Source organism: Homalodisca vitripennis, chromosome 3 (assembly GCF_021130785.1).
Source record: "Homalodisca vitripennis isolate AUS2020 chromosome 3, UT_GWSS_2.1, whole genome shotgun sequence".
NCBI lineage: Eukaryota > Metazoa > Arthropoda > Insecta > Hemiptera > Cicadellidae > Homalodisca > Homalodisca vitripennis.
The window spans coordinates 85,781,074-85,801,762 of NC_060209.1; the positions used below are offsets into that span (position 1 = coordinate 85,781,074).

Consider the following 20,689-nt stretch of genomic DNA (forward strand, 5'->3'; position numbering starts at 1 on the left):
AAAGTGAATTATGGCCCCTTTGAATTTCCAAATACCACATAAAGACAGTAACAAGAATTGTGCTTTAGAACCAAAGGCAATTTTAAGAAGTTTGATATACACTTGAAACAAACCGACTCTAAAATTATAGAAAATCATTGCCCAAAAATGTTTTTTTCGATTAACTTTATTATATTACGAAAATGCATTATAAGTACCAAAGAATAAAAATCAAATCCATAATCTAAAACATACAATAATGAAAAAAAATGAAATTGGGATCAACAATATTTTGAACAGGTCAGTTTGCTGATACTAAAATATTTGAGTTTAAATAGAAGAAATTAAAAACATACCATAACAATAAAATTAAGTTCACATAGTTGTCTTTCATAAAAAAATATTTTAAAGCCCATACATTTTTTCATATTTCATCAGATAACTGTGTTATTAATTCGTTATATGTAAAATTCGTAACTCCTGATTTCAAAGGATCAAACAGGGTTATTTTTATTTTGTGAAACATTTATAGATTAATTTGGTTATGAGTTAAATAAGTGTGTTAGCTCATCTTTATTATCTAAAAAATTATATTTTAATACCTAAATAATTATTTCTTCATCAAATAAATTGTGTAAAACTATGTTTGCATAACTTATGAAGTATTATTAATAGGTAAATGTTTACAAAACTGAAGATCAACGTTCCTAAAGTAATATAAATTTGCTTTCAGCCTTAGTTTAAATATAATACATAGTAAGAACACGTTTGTAAAATTACAGATGAACCTGGAGCAGGCAGAAAACCTTATTAAACGACACGAAGCCTTCCTGACGACGATGGAGGCTAACGACGACAAGATCAACTCAGTTGTACAGTTTGCTGGGCGATTGTGTGACGAAGGACACTTCGCAGGTATTTTATTTGTTTCTTTTTGTCATTTGTACTATTTTATTTTCCATTAAAAGTTAACTTGATATTTCCCTATGTTTTATTTGCAAGGAACTTTTACACATTTTTGCAAATTTACTGTAGTTACTGAGATGGCTTGAACTTTAACAAATCAAATCTCTTATTAATAAATTTTTAACTCACCAAAAATTCATTTTAACAGAACATAAAAACTAATTTGTTGGTTTAAAATCTTAATGCACAAAACTTTTTAAATGATTTTAGAAGGAAATTAACTTTTCAAATTAAATCTAGTATACCAGAGAGATCTATAGTAATGTTTTCAATAATCTTTAAAATGTCTTCAGAATATTCAATGAATTCCGTAGAAAGGTAGGCTAATTAGATGGGATTTAAGGATCTTGTCACCTTAACTAACAGTTTGAAGATTTGAATTTTGAAGTGTGTGTCTCTTTGTAGAGTACACCAGTATAATCTATGTAAATCATGTTTCTCCTGTAGATTGGCAATTTTACACATGTAGTATCCCTCTACACTGTGGCTATAGCTTCTATGTTATAGGCATTAACCACTGTGGACTGAGGATTGGCCATAGTTGCTATAATTATAGGCATTCAACACTCTGGACTCAGGGTTAATGTTTTCAATAATCTTTAAAATGTCTTCAGAATATTCAATGAATTCCGTAGAAAGGTAGGCTAATTAGATGGGATTTAAGGATCTTGTCACCTTAACTAACAGTTTGAAGATTTGAATTTTGAGGTGTGTGTCTCTTTGTAGAGTACACCAGTATAATCTATGTAAATCATGTTTCTCCTGTAGATTGGCAATTTTACACATGTAGTATCCCTCTACACTGTGGCCATAGCTTCTATGTTATAGGCATTAACCACTGTGGACTGAGGATTGGCCATAGTTGCTATGATTATAGGCATTTAACACTCTGGACTCAGGGTTTTACACATGTAGTATCCCTCTACACTGTGGCCATAGCTTCTATGTTATAGGCATTAACCACTGTGGACTGAGGATTGGCCATAGTTGCTATGATTATAGGCATTTAACACTCTGGACTCAGGGTTTTACACATGTAGTATCCCTCTACACTGTGGCCATAGCTTCTATGTTATAGGCATTAACCACTGTGGACTGAGGATTGGCCATAGTTGCTATGATTATAGGCATTTAACACTCTGGACTCAGGGTTTTACACATGTAGTATCCCTCTACACTGTGGCCATAGCTTCTATGTTATAGGCATTAACCACTGTGGTGGACTGAGGATTGGCCATAGTTGCTATGATTATAGGCATTTAACACTCTGGACTCAGGGTTTTACGCATGTAGTCTCCCTCTAGATTGTGGTCATAGCTACGTTTATAAGCGTTTACCGCTGTGGACTGTAGGTTTTAATTCTTTGTGAATAATAACAACACAGAAAGCAATATTTCTTAAATATAGATGACCAAGTCATATTTGTAAATAGCATTAACTAAATTTTTAAGAAAATAAAACGTGTAACACTTAAAATTCATTTTAACTAAACCGTATTAATAAACAGGTTGACTTCAAAGATGAACCGACCGTCTTACAAGTAAAGAAGTTCTGTAAGTCAGTCACTGTAGATTGCTTTGGTGTTATAATAAATAAAGTATAATACTAACAATACTGTTAGTGCACCAAATAATAGTCTTTCCACCACTACACACAGGTTGCCAGCCCCAAAGAAAAGATTTCACTGCAATCACAAAAACTCTGATTTAAACGTGTGCTTGGATATTTCAAACAGTAAGTTAAAACTCCTCAGTCTTGAGAAAAAAGTGACTTGCCTATAGGTCCTATGGCTGTAGTTTAGTGAGAGATGACACACAGAAACGTCAATCCACAGGAGAAAACATGGTCTTCATAGTATGAGCAATAGTCGTTAAATTATTAATCTTGATGAAACAGCTGGTTGTGAGAAAGATTTGTTAACTATATCTTGAGAAAAGCCAGTGTCACAGTTCTTCTTCACACAATATGACAGTTTCTGGACTAATCTCATCTTTATTTTGATAGGTGCTGATCAAAATGAAATCATGAGATAGCCTGTCTTAATGTAAGACATCTCCTGTTTGATTTTTCTGGATAAAGAAACGTTTTTAATTCATTTAAATTAATATTAATACAAAAACCCTGGACTAACGATTTCACTTGTCATTCTACAGAGGATATACTGTTAGATTTTATGTACATGTGTAGGAGGTCCTGATAAATCCAATATCTACCATTTTTAAATATAATTTCAAGCACATGTATATGTACATGTGGAGTAATTCACACCAGTTATTACAGATGGCCATAACATCACTATGGGACAAGAGGTAGGAACAGCTTATAGTAAACTCAAATAGAATGGTGGGGCAAGGTTGAGTTTTGAAAATAAACACATGTGCACTATTATGAAGAATGATCAGCTGAATTGTTTCAAAGCTTGACCTTAACCCGCCAGTTCTATTTGAGTTTACTATAGGCTGTCATGTTACAAGTGCTTTTGAGAGGAACCTTGCCATCTCACTTTAAAATAGGCTTCCGCAGGGGCTTACATGTGGAGAGCAGTATGTATATGTTTAGAAGAAAGTTCAAAGCGTTTTTTATGAATAAATGTTTTTATTATTTTAATTTTATTGAGAATCGTGTAAATTGTGTAATCTAATATATTAAGTAATATTTAATTACTACAAAGCAAGTTTAATAATTTAATAAGTTAAATATATTTTGTAAACTTTACGTTAGATATAGTAAACAATATATGTGTTCTACTTTAAATTGTACGTAGAATGAAAGATTGATTTAAGGTGTAAAATAGAAACAGCAAGAATGTTACCATTTCTTATTGGAATTAATGATGAGCTCAGGGCTTGGACAGCTTTGACGGAACATAGGCAATTGCTGGGATGTTATTTATTGCTATTAAAATTAATAGAAATGATGGTTGTGTAAGTAAACAGTAGTAATTATATCAGTTCTGAGTTAAACAATTGGTATTATTTCAGTTCCTCTGAGAAAGCGAGTTGTACTGGTAATTAGGTGTAATTTTTCCATTATTCCATTTAGGTGAGTGTGGCTATAAATAAAATAAAAACCTCCATCATAAACAAGGCATAGGTGTATACTAATTGTTCTGTCTCATTCTACCTATTCACTTGGAACAGGGTAATATTGTTAGATCATCTTAAAGTGTAACCTTGTTTCTTATATAGGTGTATGCTCCTAGCCCCCAGTATCTCACACAGTACATTTGATCAGTGTTAACATAGGGATATAAACAGTTGTACTTATCGAGAATGTATTGAAAGCAAATGTGCCACATTGTGTTGTAGCTGACAAGGTGAGCAAGAAGGCAGAGAACATTGCGGACCGCCGCAACGCTAACCGAGAGCGAGCCCTGCAGCAGATGGAGAAACTGAAGGATCAGCTGCTGCTGCATCAGTTCTTGCAGGTCGGTAGAGTCAAACAGGTGTTAATTTATTGCGTTTTAACGAATTGAGCTATAAATAATATTCTACTTAAATTTAATCAATTTGCCATACCATACTTTTAACTCATTAATCAACACATGTTGTAGAGGTATTTTAAAGCTGAATAAGCAATTAATTGTTACTACATAAATTAATTTAATCCATTATGTATCAATGTTATCTGATGTGTACAGAACCTAATGAATTTTATTTATTCATTTCACAACAATGTTCCATTATTCTAACATAATTTCTCTTTGAAAATGTTTTGTGCAGTTGGCATAATTAGTATGTTTTCATCACTTTTAATTATTATTAAAATCACTACTTTTTTCAACAGTAATCCATAAACTTGGGCATTGTTGTCAGGAATTGCCAAACAAAGTAAGAACAAAACTTTGCAATGTCAGAAAAAAACAAAACAATAATAACAGATTGGCATATCAGACTCTGGTTTTTCACTGGAATTAACAGAGTTCTGTTATAAGAAATACATGGGTTATTTTCAGTAGTTTTATTTTTTAAATATTGATCTTGTACATTAATATATTTTACACTTACAGGATTGCGAAGAGCTGGGAGAATGGGTGCAGGAGAAGAAGTTCATCGCACAAGATGAGACCTACCGAAGTGCCAAGACAGTACACAGCAAATGGACGCGTCACCAGGCCTTCGAGGCAGAGATTGCCTCCAACAAGGACAGGCTTATCAGAGTACAACAGGTCGGTCATTAACATCAATTGATCTATTTGTATATGCTGATGGAATTATTTTTTTTATTTGTGAATTAAGTCCATAGAAAAAAGAGTAATTCCATTTTACTGATAATTTTTTAAATTCATAATTTTGAAATCTATTAATCAGTGTAATGCTAGAAGTTATATAATAATTACAAATACTATTTCGGCTTTTACAAGGCTATATCTCTGTGATTTTGTGGGAAAGCCTGTTAGAGAATCGGGCACAAAATTGTCATGTGAGTACAAGATAAATTTACTGATCAAATTACTTATAGTTATAGAAATCAAACACAAATAGGAAAAAAATATTTCCTCTGTAGTGTAAATTAGTTCTTAACTTCAGGTATGCAGTAGGAAAATAATTATGGCTATAACATGTTGAGTTTAAGTATAATACTACCAATGTACCATTATTAGTCAATTAGTGTACTTTTTTTGGGTGTTCAGGGGAGAGATATTGTTGGTGGAAAACAGGGTTTACTCTCTTCCAAATATCTGTCAGTCAGCTATTCTATCTAGCTCCTCCACGCTTGAAGCTATCCTTGTAACCATGAATGATTCTTTTAGTAGTAGACATATTTGATGATTGATTTGGTCAAATGGAATTGATCCCAACTGTAATGTTTTACTACAGTTTAAGGCACTTAATTTTAGAGTGGCTAATACAGACAGCATAACAGCTAGAACTTCCCATCTCAGTTGCACATGCACGTGAACTTCTTCAAAATTATGCATATTTCTTGGTAATTTGTGTGTTAACGACATACCAGTATTTGATTTAATTCGTTCATAGTATGAAAAATTAATGTATTGGATCTAATTCTGCTTTATTGGCAACACCAATTCCTATGTTTATACATCCATAGTTCGTTTTACACATGATCGATCGCACAATCTTTTTTTCAATTTGTGTAAACTAAAATAAAACCGTTTTTAAAAGTATGAATTTGAAATATGCATTATTTAGAAAATTTATTTACCCAGACTAATTTTAACACGTTCTGAAAAATACGTATCACATTAAATTTAATACAAATTTAGAGTACACGACACCACATGTTACGTAACAGGCTTCGCTAAGGTTGCATACAAAATTTTATACAGAAAAGAGATGTTTACATCCTCCCAGCAGACACTTTTGTTCCCAGCAGAGAAATTATGTTAGCCAACTGAGTGATAGGATTCTTATTCTTATATGATACCAAGAATAAGAAATGTTGTGTGTTCCTGTTTCCACTAGTGTTAGTAACATAGCATCAATACATTATCATTGTCACGGGCATCTAAGGATTGATGTATAATATTTAGTATTTTACATCGAAAAATTACAAACAAATATATTAACATAGGTATGGTGGGAAGGGTTGATACAATGTGAATTTTGAGTTCAGCTCCTTTCCACCTTCTGCCTGATGCAGTTTTCAGGCGCTGCGCTAAGTGAAACGTGAAAAGAAGCTGAACCTAACGTTGTCAAATATATATTGTTATGTTTTTGTGTATCTTGACTGGTGTTGGGTATTGCAGGCTGGAGAGGAGCTGATGAAGGAGAAGCCTGAGCTGGCGGAATTGATAGCCCCCAAGATCAAGGAGCTGCAGCAACAGTTCCAGGACCTGGAGCACACCACCAAGGACAAGGGCGAGCGGCTGTTCGATGCCAACCGCGAGGTACTCATCCACCAGACCTGCGACGACATTGACTCCTGGATGAATGATTTGGAGAAACAGATCGAGAGCGAGGACACCGGCAACGACTTGGCCTCTGTCAACATTCTCATGCAGAAACAGCAGGTATGTACCTGAGCTTGGCAACTCTTCGGTCATCAGACAAATGTTAATAAGTTATTGCTAACTCTGATTAAGTCAAATGATATTAAGTAGCGCGCCACCAGTAGTAACCTGTACCCCCATGAAAATATTTTAAAGTATATCAAGGAATAGTAATTAATATTCCTTTTTAATGAGATTATATAATTGTTTGTACTTATATAATCATTTCTGCTACAGAAATTTAGTGTAACGTTCTGTTTATGGATTCCGACTATCCCTAATATAACATAGATATGCTTTACAAAAAATTTAGAGCTCTTGTTTGTAATTAATAGTTTAGTATTTGATTATCGAGTATAATATTGTTATTCGTCAAGGACACTAGTCTTGTACAATTATTGTTTAAAATTTTTATTTAATTTAGCAGTACAGTTTTACATGATTTGTTATCACTAAACAGAACAGTGCAATAGGTAACATCAATTTGCTAGTAATATTTACTTATCAAGTCTTAGTATAGTAAAATTTGTTAACCTCTCGGCAATAATCTCGCGAGATATTACCAACAATAATTACTGAGACGAGAATTAAATTAAACATTACACACAACACAAACAAATCTGATTCATCAGTTTGATAGATTAGGATTATTCAACCCATTATCTCATTCACAGTAGTAACACGACTATGATTGAAAGTGTTCATGGAAGTTGTTTCACATTCAAGTATGTTAAAACAATTAATTAATTTGTCATATTTAAGCTTACCTAATGTTACTGCTCTCTTTATTTGTGGAATTTGCAAATGCTATCCTGTTGTCATTTATCCAGCAAAGGCATTTTAAAATCTATTTAAATTTAATTATGTATTGTTTCGGAGGAAGAAAAACAAGATATTTTTATTGACTGGGGGACTATTCGCTTGAAGGTCTATGAAATTCATGACTTTTTCTTAGCTCAAAAGTTAGAAATATTGAAGTTAAAGTTATAAATATAAATGAATTAAAAGCTTTAACTTGTTGTCTTACTGAAATTTTGATCAAATTAGTATTTCTAACTTTTTTATTCAAGTAGTATTAATTGGAAACTTTATTACAATGAACAAAACTATGACCAAATGAAAAGTGTGAAACACAGTCGTACTCCGAAATGATTATGAGAACTACGTAGATTTTTTCATATTAATGTATTATTATAATAATATGTTAATGAATGTTGAGTATATGTAGAGAATGAAAATCAAATTCATGATGTATTCAGTAATATGCAAATGTCACCAAAAACATTTATGCTTGCATAATTTTTTCAATTTTGTGAGAGTTCACTGAAGTAACTATAAATTGCTTTAGATTTATCACCATGAAGGGTTGGATGATGACGAAAGTGTGGTTTTGTAGATGATTGAGACCCAGATGGCAGTAAAGGCCAAGCAGGTTACCGAACTGGAGACGCAGGCAGTGTACCTGGAAAAGACGGTGCCAGAGAAGATAGAAGACATCAAGGCCAAGAAGATAAAGGTGGAGGAGAGATTCCAGCAACTCAAGGCTCCTCTGTTGGCACGTCAGCAACAGCTGGAGAAGAAGAAGGAAGCATTCCAGGTAACGGCAATCCCTAACGTTGGAACGTTTAAGTGTTAGATTGTCCCACATCAGATAATAAATTGTGTTTTTTTGTCAACATAACTATGAAATTTCAAAATCAGTTTTAGTGAATTTGAGGTTACATTAACTGCACAAGATGAAATAAAGTTTAGTGAAAATGTTTCAACGTAATTTTAAAATGTGTTTCTAAATTTCCTGAATATTAACAGCATGCATGTAATATTTTAGTTCCGACGAGATGTGGAGGATGAAAAGCTTTGGATTGCTGAGAAGATGCCTCTTGCTACGTCACAGGAGTATGGCAACAGTTTGTTCAATGTTCATACGCTCAAGAAAAAGAATCAGGTTAGTGTTTTTAAAATGCTTTAACATTTATTTATATACATTGTAGAAGCTTCTTTTTTATTGAATTTTATGAATTGATTTAAAAACAAACACTCCAATACTAATTAAATTTTAAATTAAATACTAGTATTACTGTAACCACTTTAATACTATGTGGGGCTGATGATTTTTTTCACTAAAACGACAGGCCTCACACAAATAAAATGTAATTATTATTAGAATGTTTGTTTAAAAATCTATTTTTCTGCAATGGGTTACACTTGTAGGTCAAATAATCTCCACTGGTTAACTTATTCAATTATTCTAAATTGGAAATATACTCCCATACTGTCATTTATTTGTTGTATTCAATTTGAATATGTTTATTTCAGTCCTTATCAACAGAGATTGACAACCACGAGCCTCGAATCTTGCTGGTGTGTAACAATGGCCAGAAGTTGATCGAGGAGGGTCATGAGGACTCCACTCAGTTCAAGGACCTGATAGAGGACCTCATGGACAAGTGGCGGCAACTCAAGGACGCAGTGGACCATCGACGCAACCAACTGCAACAATCTGAGAAAGCCCAACAGGTACGCTATTACAAGCGTGTTGATTGTCCTAAATATATTTAGTTGATATTAGAATTAATATTCCTTATATTATTAAGGGTATAAAATAATATGCATTAGGTAGAAGTATCTATTTGCCATCAGAGAGCAGAAAGACAACGTTAAAGAGTGTTTGTATTTGCAGTACCTGTTTGATGCCAATGAGGCAGAGAGCTGGATGAGTGAGCAGGAGTTGTACATGATGGTGGAAGACAGAGGCAAGGACGAAATCTCAGCCCAGAACCTAATGAAGAAACACCAGAGCCTTGAGGTGGTAGTAGAAGACTACTCTGAGACCATTCGACAGCTGGGAGAGACTGCCAGGCAGTTGACCAGTGAACACCATCCTCAGAGGTATTAATTAGATAGTTCCTTGGCAAAAACGTCTCAAAATATTAAAATTGTTTGCTGTTAAAATTATCTCATGAAAACTGTCATATTTTAATCTTGTTTGCAGTGAATTGATAGCTGTGAAACAGGCTCAGGTAGACAAACTGTATGCGGGACTCAAGGATCTGGCCGGAGAGAGAAAAGCCAAGCTGGATGAAGCCCTCCAGCTGTTCATGTTGAACCGTGAAGTTGACGACTTGGAACAGTGGATAGCTGAGAGAGAACTGGTCGCCGCCTCTCACGAACTGGGCCAGGACTACGATCATGTCACTGTAAGTACTTAGAAATTAATAGCATGGTGAAAATCATAAATGGTGAAAAATTATTTCTTTTAATGACAACTTTCAATATTCCATTAGCTATTTTTTTTTTTTTTTTATGATTAGAACTTGCACACAATAATGTTTTATTGTTGTAGTTATTATGGGAAAGATTCAACCAATTCGCACAAGACACGGACGTTACGGGCAGTGAGCGTGTGGCATCAGTCAACGGAATCGCTGATTCACTTATTGCTGCTGGACACAGTGACTCGGCAACCATCGCCGAATGGAAGGATGGCCTTAACGAGGCGTGGCAAGACCTCCTAGAACTTATCGAAACTAGAAAACAGGTATTCAAATGTTTAAAATAGATCTTATGTAAGTTTTGAAAATTGTTAGTATTTCTAACCAAAGACTAATTTTGAGTGTTTTGTTGACAACAGATGCTGGTGGCCTCAAGGGAACTGCACAAGTTCTTCCATGACTGCAAGGATGTTTTAGGTCGTATCTCTGAGAAACAACATGCCATGTCTGACGAGTTAGGGCGAGATGCAGGCAGCGTGTCTCAGCTGCAACGAAAACATCAGAACTTCCTACAGGACTTACAGACACTTCAGTCCCAGGTATACAAAGCCTATTTGCTGGTTCTGTTTAACACTGACACGTTTTGACATACTCAGTATGTCTGTTTTATATGTGTTTTAATGTACTCGGTACTTTCTTTGACACTTGATTGAGAATTTCCTATATAATATCCTGTTCTAGCTATTTATATTTAATTCACATACATTTATAGGATGAAAAGCTATAAAAGTAAAATAAATGTATTTCCTTAAAGCATAAACTGTGTATTGCATTAGCTGATAATGTGAGGCTGGCAGTTTCCATTGTCGCTAATTTGCAAGTCAGCTGGTGATGATGTTTACTAATCGTTTACCAAAATTAGACTCAACATAATTGTTTTATTTCATACTACAACGAAGGCTGCCCAAAATGATGTAATTAAATTGAAAGGTTTTTATAAAATATAAAAATGGCATAAAACTTCTCTCTTCAATGTTGTATTAAATATAAATACAAAAATATATTATCTCAGTGATAAATTATAGTTTAAAACTGAAATCCAGGCCAAATTTCCTAATTCACATAGTAGGGGATTAAATACATAAAAAAGTAACGCATTGAATGGTTTATAAATATATATATATATATATATATAAGTTGAGTTTTATAACCAATTTACCCATTAATGTATGTGCATTAAATTAGCTGAACTTAGTTTTTTGACAGAAATTTTGTACTTACAAACAAATCAGTCAAGTAACTTGTTGAAAATATCATCTTGATGTGTCAGGTCCAACAAATCGAAGACGAGTCAGCGAAACTGCAGGCTTCGTACGCAGGAGACAAGGCTAAGGAGATCACCAACAGGGAGGCAGAGGTGCGCAGTGCGTGGGCTGCACTACAGGCCATGTGCGATGCACGTAAACAGAAGCTGGCAGACACCGGTGACCTGTTCAAATTCTTCAACATGGTGCGCACCCTTATGTTGTGGATGGACGATGTGGCACGTCAGATGAACACTTCCGAGAAACCAAGGTGCTTTTATATTCTGATTTATAATCAGCTAGTATTATTTCTTGTATATCTTAACAACATCCAACTCAGGAGATATGCTCCTAAAAAATGTGTTCTGGTTTTAAAGTGTATGTTTTTTTTTTTTCTCCTTGGGGCGGCCTACTGCCATGCACTTAAGCCTCAAGGGTTTTTTGCGCACCCTGGAAACACACCATGAGGCCCACCAGTCTATAACTTGCGAGTTCAACAAACCGCCGAAAACAACCTATCAAGTCCTCCTGGGAAAATTCACCACCCCTGTCCAAACTACCACAGATGGCATACCGCTCTCTTGCTATTGCAGGGCAATCAAAGAGCAGGTGCTTAGCAGTCTCCTCCTGCTCATTACACCTTCCACAAAGCGGATCCTCCTGAAGGATGCCAACTCTGTGAAGATGCTTCCTCAGGTGACCATGCCCCGTAATGAGACCAATGACCTTAGAAGACATTGATCTGTTTAATGAGAGAAGGTCCGAAGCCACCTTGGGGGAAGGTGACTGTAATACCATTCTACTCACTCTCAAACCCGGATGCAACCTCCACCTTCTCCCATGCTCTGCGCGAATCCATTTCGAGACAACCCTAGAGGATTCACACCTTGGAACACCGCAGAACGGTTGAGGGCCCGTCATAATTGTCGCTGAGCCCTGGTTGGCCAGGGCATCAGCTCTTTCGTTCCCAAGAATCCCCTCATGACCAGGAACCCAACAAACGGTTACATTGTTGATTCTGGCAAGGGAGGAAACAGTCTGATAGCAATCCCAAACCAGTTTGGATTTGATCACGCAAGAATCCAGCGACTTCAGCGCTGCCTGACTGTCCGTGAAAATGTTAATCGTCTTGCCCCTATATCGCAGACGAAGATTCTCACGAGCACATTCCATAATAGCTGCGACCTCCACTTGAAAGACTGTCGGATACGGACCCATAGGAACCACCAACTCCCTACATGGTCTCACTCCCAGAATTCCAATGCCTGTGCCGCTTTTTGTTTTGGAGCCGTCTGTGAACCATTCGAGCTCCGCTGGTGGAAGAGGTTTCTTCCCCTCTGACCAATCATCCCTTGAGGGTAAAATAATCCTAAAGGGTTTGTCAAAGGAAAATTTTTGTGGCATCTGATCAGAGATCATGTGCAAAACATCCTCCTGTATCAGAGTGCTAATTCTGCAGTGCCCACCGCTGCAACCCGACCAGAGTCCCATCTGCTGAAGACAATAGGCACTCCTCCTGGCCATAGCTCGAATGACAATGGCCAGGGGGGCGAGATTAAGACAACAGTCCAGAGCCGCGCCTGGTGCACTAGGAAAAGCCCCAGTGATAGCAAGGCAGGCCATCCTTTGGATACCCGCCAGACGAGCTACCACCGTCTTGGCCTCCGTTTTTGGCCACCATACTGTCGTACATTAGTGCAGGTCTGACCACGGAAACATAAAGCCAGTACAAGAGCCTCGGCTTCAGTCCCCAGGGCCCACCTATCACACGTCTGCATTGCATTAGAGACCACTTACCCCTGGCAATGACCCTTTCTAGATGAGGTCCCCAGTTTAGAACCCTATCTAGGATTACGCCCAGGTACTTGACCTCAGACTTCAGCTCAACGGGTGAGCCAATAGAAAGGGACCAATGCCCTCCATCTGTCGCCTCCTGGTAAAGGCAACCACAGCAGCCTTGGTGGGGTTGACGGTGAGGCCAACCTTATCACACCATGTTCAGAGCAGCATTGGTCAGTTCCGTGATTGTTGTGTTAAACTTGCCACTCACAAGAATCTCAATATTATCTGCGTACCCTTGTGCAAAGACACCGCTGCTATTCAAAGAATTTAGCAGGTCATCCACAACCAGGTTCCACAGAAGTGGAGAGAGGACGCCGCCTTGCGGACAGCCCCTCGTAGCCTTCGCACTAACACTTGCTCCCATGAGGGTTGTAACAACAACCCTGTCCGTGAGCAAGGCCCCTATCCAGTCACACACCTGACCATCAACACCACGTCTTGAGACCGCATTGATAATCGCCTGAGTGGCTGTATTGTCAAAGGCTCCTTTGATGTCTAGAAAGACACCCATGGCTACCTCTTTTGCCGCCAGCGTCTTCTCAATCCTGCATACCAATTGATGCAGGGCCGAGTCGCATGACCTTCCTGGAGTGTAGGCATGCTGGTTAGGATGCAGAGGTCGCTCCAAAAGAGCTCCCTCCCAAACAAACCTGGCAACCATTTTCTCCATGGTTTTGAGAAGGAAGGAGGACAGGCATATCGGCCTGAAAGACTTCGGCCGATCCATGCCCGCCCTCCCCTGCTTCGGTATGAACACCACTCTGGACACTCTCCAGGATAGTGGGATATACCTGAGAGCCACGGAGGCTCTGAACAGTCTGCACAGCTGGGGAAGGAGAATGTCCAACCCCCGCTGCAAGCAAACCGGTCTCACCCCGTCACCCCCAGGAGCTTTGTAAGGACTGAATGAGTTAATAGCCCATTCAATCCTACTGAAGGTAACAATACGGTGCGCCAGACTCCACTGCAAATGGTTGGCACGACCCGCATGTCTCCCCTCACTGTCGGGTGGTTGATCACCCTCATGAACAATACAGTCCGGGAAGTGTGTTCCCATCATAACTTTTAGAACTCCTTCCGGTTCAGTAATGTAAACACCTTGATCGTCCTTGAGACTACCAAGCGGCGAGATGGGATTCTTTGCTAATAGCTTTTGTAGCCTTGCACAGCCCTGCACACTGTCAATATCGGTGCAGAGCTTCTTCCAGGCTAACCTCTTAGCCGTACGAACCTTGCGGTTGTACAGTGCAAAAGCCTCATGGTAAGTGTCCCAAGTGCCCCAAGTTTTGGCTCTCCTGAATAGAGCCCTGACCCTCTTTCTCAAAGAGGTCAGTTCAGAGCTCCACCAGGCTACCTTTGATCTATTTTTATTGATAACCGAGCAGCTGAGATCGAAGGAGCCCACAATCGCAGAGGTAAGACTGTCCGCAGATTTGTCAAGCTGCGCTGTGCTGTGAATCCGTTTCCCATTAGTAGAATCAAAATCCAGCTGTGCCCTGAGGTTTTCCTTGTATGATACCCAGTTTGTGTTCCTCGGATTCCTATACTGAACTTTTTCCAGCATCTGTTCACCGATCTTAAAACAGATGTGAGCATGATCAGAGAGGGAAGGCTTGTCAGACACATGCCAGCCATGCATCCGACCAGCCATACCCTCCGACATCATGGTCACATCTAACACCTCCCTTCTTGTCCTCGTGCGAAACGTGGGCACATTTACAATCATTAGACTACGGGACATTATGTATTCTAGAAGTAACTTACCTCTGTTATTGGTGTTGGTGCTGCCCCACGCCTCGTTGTGCGAGTTGGCGTCACATCCCACCACCAGTTCCGATCCACTCCTCCCAACATGGTCCACCAAGGCAGCCAGTTTCCTGGAGGGCGTGGACTCCGCATCATCATATGGTAGATATGTTGCTGCAACTAGCAGGGCTCGTCCAATACCAGCCACCATCAGCCTAACTGTGGCTAGATCCCTGCAACAAAATTCCAGAACAGGAATGCTGTCCACCTTGTTGCTTACAATACATGTCCTGGCATTTTCAACCTGGGCACTAACAATTTTCATCCCTGTCATTGAAAGTCCTGATATTTTTCCCTTGCTGATCCAAGGTTCCTGTATCAGAGCCACATGAAAATCTTCCGACAGGAAGCGTCTGCAGAATACAGCCGAGGCAGCTTTATTGTGCTGCAGGTTGATCTGAAGGACCTTGATCCCCATGATCAGCCGCCCCACGCCGCGCCCTCAGCTGGACCTGCTCCACTCCAATGAACACCCTCCAGCCCCTCTCCTTAAGAGTGGTTGAAGATTGTTCATCTATTAAGATTACAAGTGTTCTGGAATCTCCCGTGTGGACATCTCCAACAACCCTCCAGTCCGACACAGAGATCCCAGCATTCTGTTTATTTATAGCCCTGAGAATGGTCGCAGAGTCCTTCTCGGCCATGGGACCATCAACCCTTAGGAAGACCTTGGTAGATCTTATGAGGTCTTTATAGTCTCCACAGATCATCCCTATTCCCCCAGGACCACCGATCCCCAGCCCCGGAGCCAGACCCCGCAGCCAATCTCTGGTCTCGTCACTGCCACACAGCATGACGAGAGCCCCCCTTTCCGGGAAGCACCTCTTGAACTGCAGGCACACACCCTCTGCTGAGAGTACCTCGTTAAGAATGCGCCCCCACAGCTCCATAGCCTCCTTCTCAGAGAGGCGCCTCTCAGGAAAGTTCGCAGGGACCAAGACTAGCTTATGTCCCGTCAGAACCTCCCTGAATGTTTCTCCCAATCCCTCCTCTGTTGAGGGATTGGTGCTCCTTGCACGCTCTGCTTGCTCAGGAGGTGCGGTCGGGCGCCTCTTCAGCAGGGGTTTTTCCGCCGAAGAACCGCCCGAGCGCCCTCTCTTCCCACTAGGAGTAGAGACCGCACCTGCAGTTGCCTCCGGTGCTGCCTCCCTCTGTTTCCTTATCTTCCTTCTTTTGTTGGCCGACATCTTGCCCGTTTGCCTCCTCCATTGACTGTCCGGAAGCCAGGTGCCGTCGGCCTTCTTCTGCTCCATCGCCCAACGCTTGCGCAGTTTAAAGGGGAGCTTAAGGTTGTAGTCCATTACACATGCTCCAGTGTCTGTGTCCATGGACTAAACCTTTTCGCTTGCATCATCGAGTACTACATCGTCGTCGATGATGGTAGCGCTAGAGGAACAGGCAGATACATCCAAGGCCTGGGTGCCGGATGCAACTGCCTGTTGCAGTTTTTCCAGATCTAAATCTGTTGGTGTCATTTTTGTTTTTTTGTCAGAATCCATAAAGGTACCACGAGTACCGAGAAAATAACAGTCTACCGCATGACCAGGTAAGGCTATTTACGCTTGGGGGGGGTGCTCGACCCCCAAGGGCTCCGTTTACGACGCACAACCCCTGCGCCATGCATCGGTTAGGCACGGGTCGCCTCCCACCCTCAGTCAAAAAAAGTGTTTGTGTGGTGCGATTCCAGGCGGACCCGGACTGGCACCACTACTGCGCGGCGCCGAGGGCCGTCACCGCGCAGAGTGCACAATCGAGGCACTACCCTAGATCCTGGGGTTTTGTCGACAGCAGGGTCACCTCAAGCAGGACGCTAAGTAAGCGTTTATCCGAGCCCAACCATTGGTTAGATGGTTGGATTCGGATCCCCCTTCGGTCTTGAGCGACACCTTGGCGGTGCCGCCCCTGGAGAGGTACTTTCCCAGTTCATTGGGGTTCACCCGAACTAAGGTCAGCCCGTCTCCTAGACCCCAAAGTGTATGTTGGTGTTGATGTAATGTAACGTGTGCTGGCAATGACAGGGACGTGAGCGGTGTTGAGCTGCTGATGAACAACCACCAGAGTCTGAAGGCAGAGATAGACACCAGAGAAGACAACTTCACTGCTTGCATCTCGTTAGGGAAAGAACTTCTCTCGAGAAATCATTATGCTTCCACTGAGGTCAGTTTCAGCAAGTCATTTCTTATTGTACATGTCCATTTGTTATAATTCTATAAATATGTGCATTGCAAATGAAATCACTTATACAATTTTTCAATATTTCATGACATAGTTTCTAACCTTTTTTAGTTTATCTAAGAAACCTTTATTCACATGTTAATTTTAAATTAAGATACAATGATACCTTGTGTTTAGTACTAGTAAGTTGTATGCAAATATTCTTCTAATTTTTTAGCAGAAAAGTGAACAAATAGAAACCAGATAATTTGGAATAAGTTTGAATTCACTGTCAATTATATAAAAATTTAGAATAATTAAATATTTCCATGAAAACAAACATTTATTTGGTGCAACAGTCACTCATGTTGTGTATCTACTAATTATTTGTGTAATATTATACTTGTAGCATCAATAAATTCTTAAATATCTACTTGTATTTTTCCATACGAATTTTAACTATTTGTAATATTTTAGATCTGAATGTATTTATACGTTTTGCTAAAAATTACTGAATTATGACTACAACCTTCTTTATTATTAATCCTTAATAAAATTTAACACTACATCTTCAATATATCCTTAAATTGCTCAATATGAATATATTACTTATCACAGTTGTGTCTTCTGAAACCATGATCATGATCTCCATTGCTTTTTCTTTTTCAAATTTTGTTGTAACAGATTTTACTATTGGAAACATAAAAAAGTCATCTGGTAAGCTGAGTGAATCATGTGGAATGGCCAACACCCTATGCCATAAATGGCCAACATTTACTCCACAGTGAATTTAGTATGGGCTGCTGAAGCTTGATCCTGTTGGTGATTGTCTGTTACTTGTTTTTCCACAACTCAGGTTGCTCTCTCTTTACTTACTTATCGAAGGAACGGATATGTACTTGTAGATGATCCTTATTTACAGTTAACCTTCACTTGATTCTTATACACAACTCTACCAAAAGTCAAAAACATAATCATCATTGCTTTGAACTTTGATTTTGACATTCATTCTTTCATTCTCGGTGAACTGTGGCCCTCCTAGTGTTTCATTGGCATATTTTAGTTTCTGAATTATACATAAAAAGTATGATTCTTGCATTGGAAGCCAACTGCGGGAATGAAGAAATGGGACATCATATGACAAGGCAAAATTCCTTCAGACCAACGATATTTATAAGTTATAAAATCAGTCTCATTATCCGTTGTGTTTTGCTTGTTCATTTGTATACTTTGTTAGTGTTATGCCATTCTTTATTCATCATTGCAGTTGTTCTTGTCAAATTGAATTGCTATCTGACATGACTGAATGATTGAGCAATAATTTTAGATCTTATGTATTTTCGTATCTATATAATAAATATTAACAAGTAAAGTCTACAAATAATTAATTGTTAAAGATTTGATTATTTGCACATATTGACATAGAAATCAATGCTACATTTCATTTTTGTGTGAAATACCATTACTTGTTAAACTAACTATTTTTAATTTTTAGATCAAAGAAAAGCTCCTGGGATTAACAAATCAGAGGAATTCTTTGCTACAACCGTTGGGAGGAAAGATGGGAAAACCTTCAACTCAGTGAGTTTCTTCTTTATAACTTATTTTCATAGCGTTAAGGATTATTCAATCCAGTGACTGATTTCCCGATAAGCCACGGGCTCAGGAAGGTTGCAGGGAAAATCTAATTATACTATCGTAAATTATGAAACATTTAGATTTATTAAAGAACGATAGCAAAATGTTCTTATTTCTTCAGGAAAAAACAGTTTTCCAAACTGCACTATTAATAAGTAATAAATATTATTAATAAACACATGGTGAACTTAACAACCTTTCTTACAGTTTTCTCAGTGTAAGTAGAGTACTTATGTGTACCAGAACAAGAGTTGATCAGTGTATTGTTGTGATGCATCTGATGATTAGCTGACTGACTCTTTTAACAATGCAATCTAAACCAGTCGTGTACTCCTAGGACTATATTTACTTTTTGCTAATTGATTGGGAAATCATCAGGCTTACCTTAAACTCTACCTTCCAGGGTCCAAAAATAAAAAAAAATATCATACCAAACCTTTTCAAACAGTTCAAGGTATATTACCATATTTTTTAGTTATTTACACAGTTATAGAACTGTAATACAAATTAGTAAGTATACCGTGTGTTTATATTTTCAATGAGTCCAGGAGGCATATTCCATAATGTAGGGTATTCTGAAACTGTAGCTCTGTTGATGTTTCAGTCCTGGAAGTGTACCAGTTCGCTCGGGACGCCGCCGTGGCTGAGGTGTGGCTCATCGCTCAGGAGCCGTACCTGCTTAGTCAGGAACTTGGTGTAAGTCCCCATTAGGCATAGAAACACAATATTTACAGTAGTGAAATTCATTTGTCTCTTCATGATTTATCATTTCTGTAAAAAATCAGACTTATTAATACACATATTAATTTGCATTAATTTAAATTAATTTTATCAGATGAACTCAAAACTATTGTTCACTGATATAGATTATGCTTAGCGCAGCATTAAGCTACAATACCAATTTTTAGAGCCTAATTGGTTTATACATAAATTTCTTCTTGTTATTTTACAGTATTAGCTAAAATAATGTTAGTTTTCAATGTTATAATATTACCTGGTTTAATTTAATTTTAAAATAAAAATTATTTCTAGTTGATTTTTTTCTTACAAATACAACAATTTCTCTTAAAATTCAAGTACCACTTGTGGAGTGAGTGATTATTGTATGGTTCTTCATTAGATTTTATTCTAATATTCCACTGCAAACTTTTAAAAATAAACACGTTATTTGTGACTCTAAAAATCCAAAATGTAAAACCATAGTTCTTAGGCTTTTTGTGCTGCCATTATAATAATATCTAAGTTTTCCAGTTCACACAACATCGAAACACCTGTAGTCAACATGTTAAACTAAAACTTGATAACTGAATATCGCTCTCCACAGTGAGGCCGATATATTTCAAGAATTTAAAACAATGTTCTGATGTTTTGTTAATGTGTGAACTAGAAAACTTGGATGTTAGTTAAAACAATAGATGTTTATTTGTTTTTAAAGTCATCTTAAACACAGATTATATTATTTGTTTCACTAAATTGTAAATTAATAATTAAAACCAAAACTGCTCAATGTCCTCTTATGATATTTAACTTAAATAGCTCTTAGGTATTGTGATCCAGTAATATTATTGCTTAAAATTCTAAACACACTTAAGCATTGTCTGGACATATTTTCATCTATGCGCATGAATCATGATTGTTAGCTCGGCTCGTTTAGTAAAAAACAATTTCTGTTTCAAAGTCTACATTTTATGGTTTTACCATATATTACTTCTCAAGAGAGTGCTATTTCTAAGGTTATTGTCCAGTAATAATTCAAGCAATAATTTTTGTATATAAAACACTCTTTATGTACTTACAGATTAAATAGTTTCACTATAACTAAAAATTGGGATTAT

At 38.0% G+C, this 20,689-nt stretch overlaps 1 protein-coding gene across 1 annotated transcript in view; it reads left to right on the forward strand.

The window, feature by feature from the left end:
* The window catches only part of LOC124357141 (spectrin beta chain-like), a 167,905-nt gene that overhangs the window by 118,194 nt on the left and 29,022 nt on the right, over positions 1-20,689 (forward strand). The window contains 16 exon segments of the mRNA XM_046808626.1: positions 762-894; positions 4,254-4,372; positions 4,955-5,113; positions 6,656-6,919; positions 8,295-8,495; positions 8,727-8,843; positions 9,215-9,415; positions 9,579-9,787; positions 9,891-10,095; positions 10,242-10,436; positions 10,530-10,709; positions 11,441-11,685; positions 17,081-17,219; positions 18,712-18,762; positions 18,764-18,797; positions 19,459-19,550. Of these exon segments, the coding sequence (XP_046664582.1) occupies positions 762-894; positions 4,254-4,372; positions 4,955-5,113; positions 6,656-6,919; positions 8,295-8,495; positions 8,727-8,843; positions 9,215-9,415; positions 9,579-9,787; positions 9,891-10,095; positions 10,242-10,436; positions 10,530-10,709; positions 11,441-11,685; positions 17,081-17,219; positions 18,712-18,762; positions 18,764-18,797; positions 19,459-19,550 (2,544 nt within the window).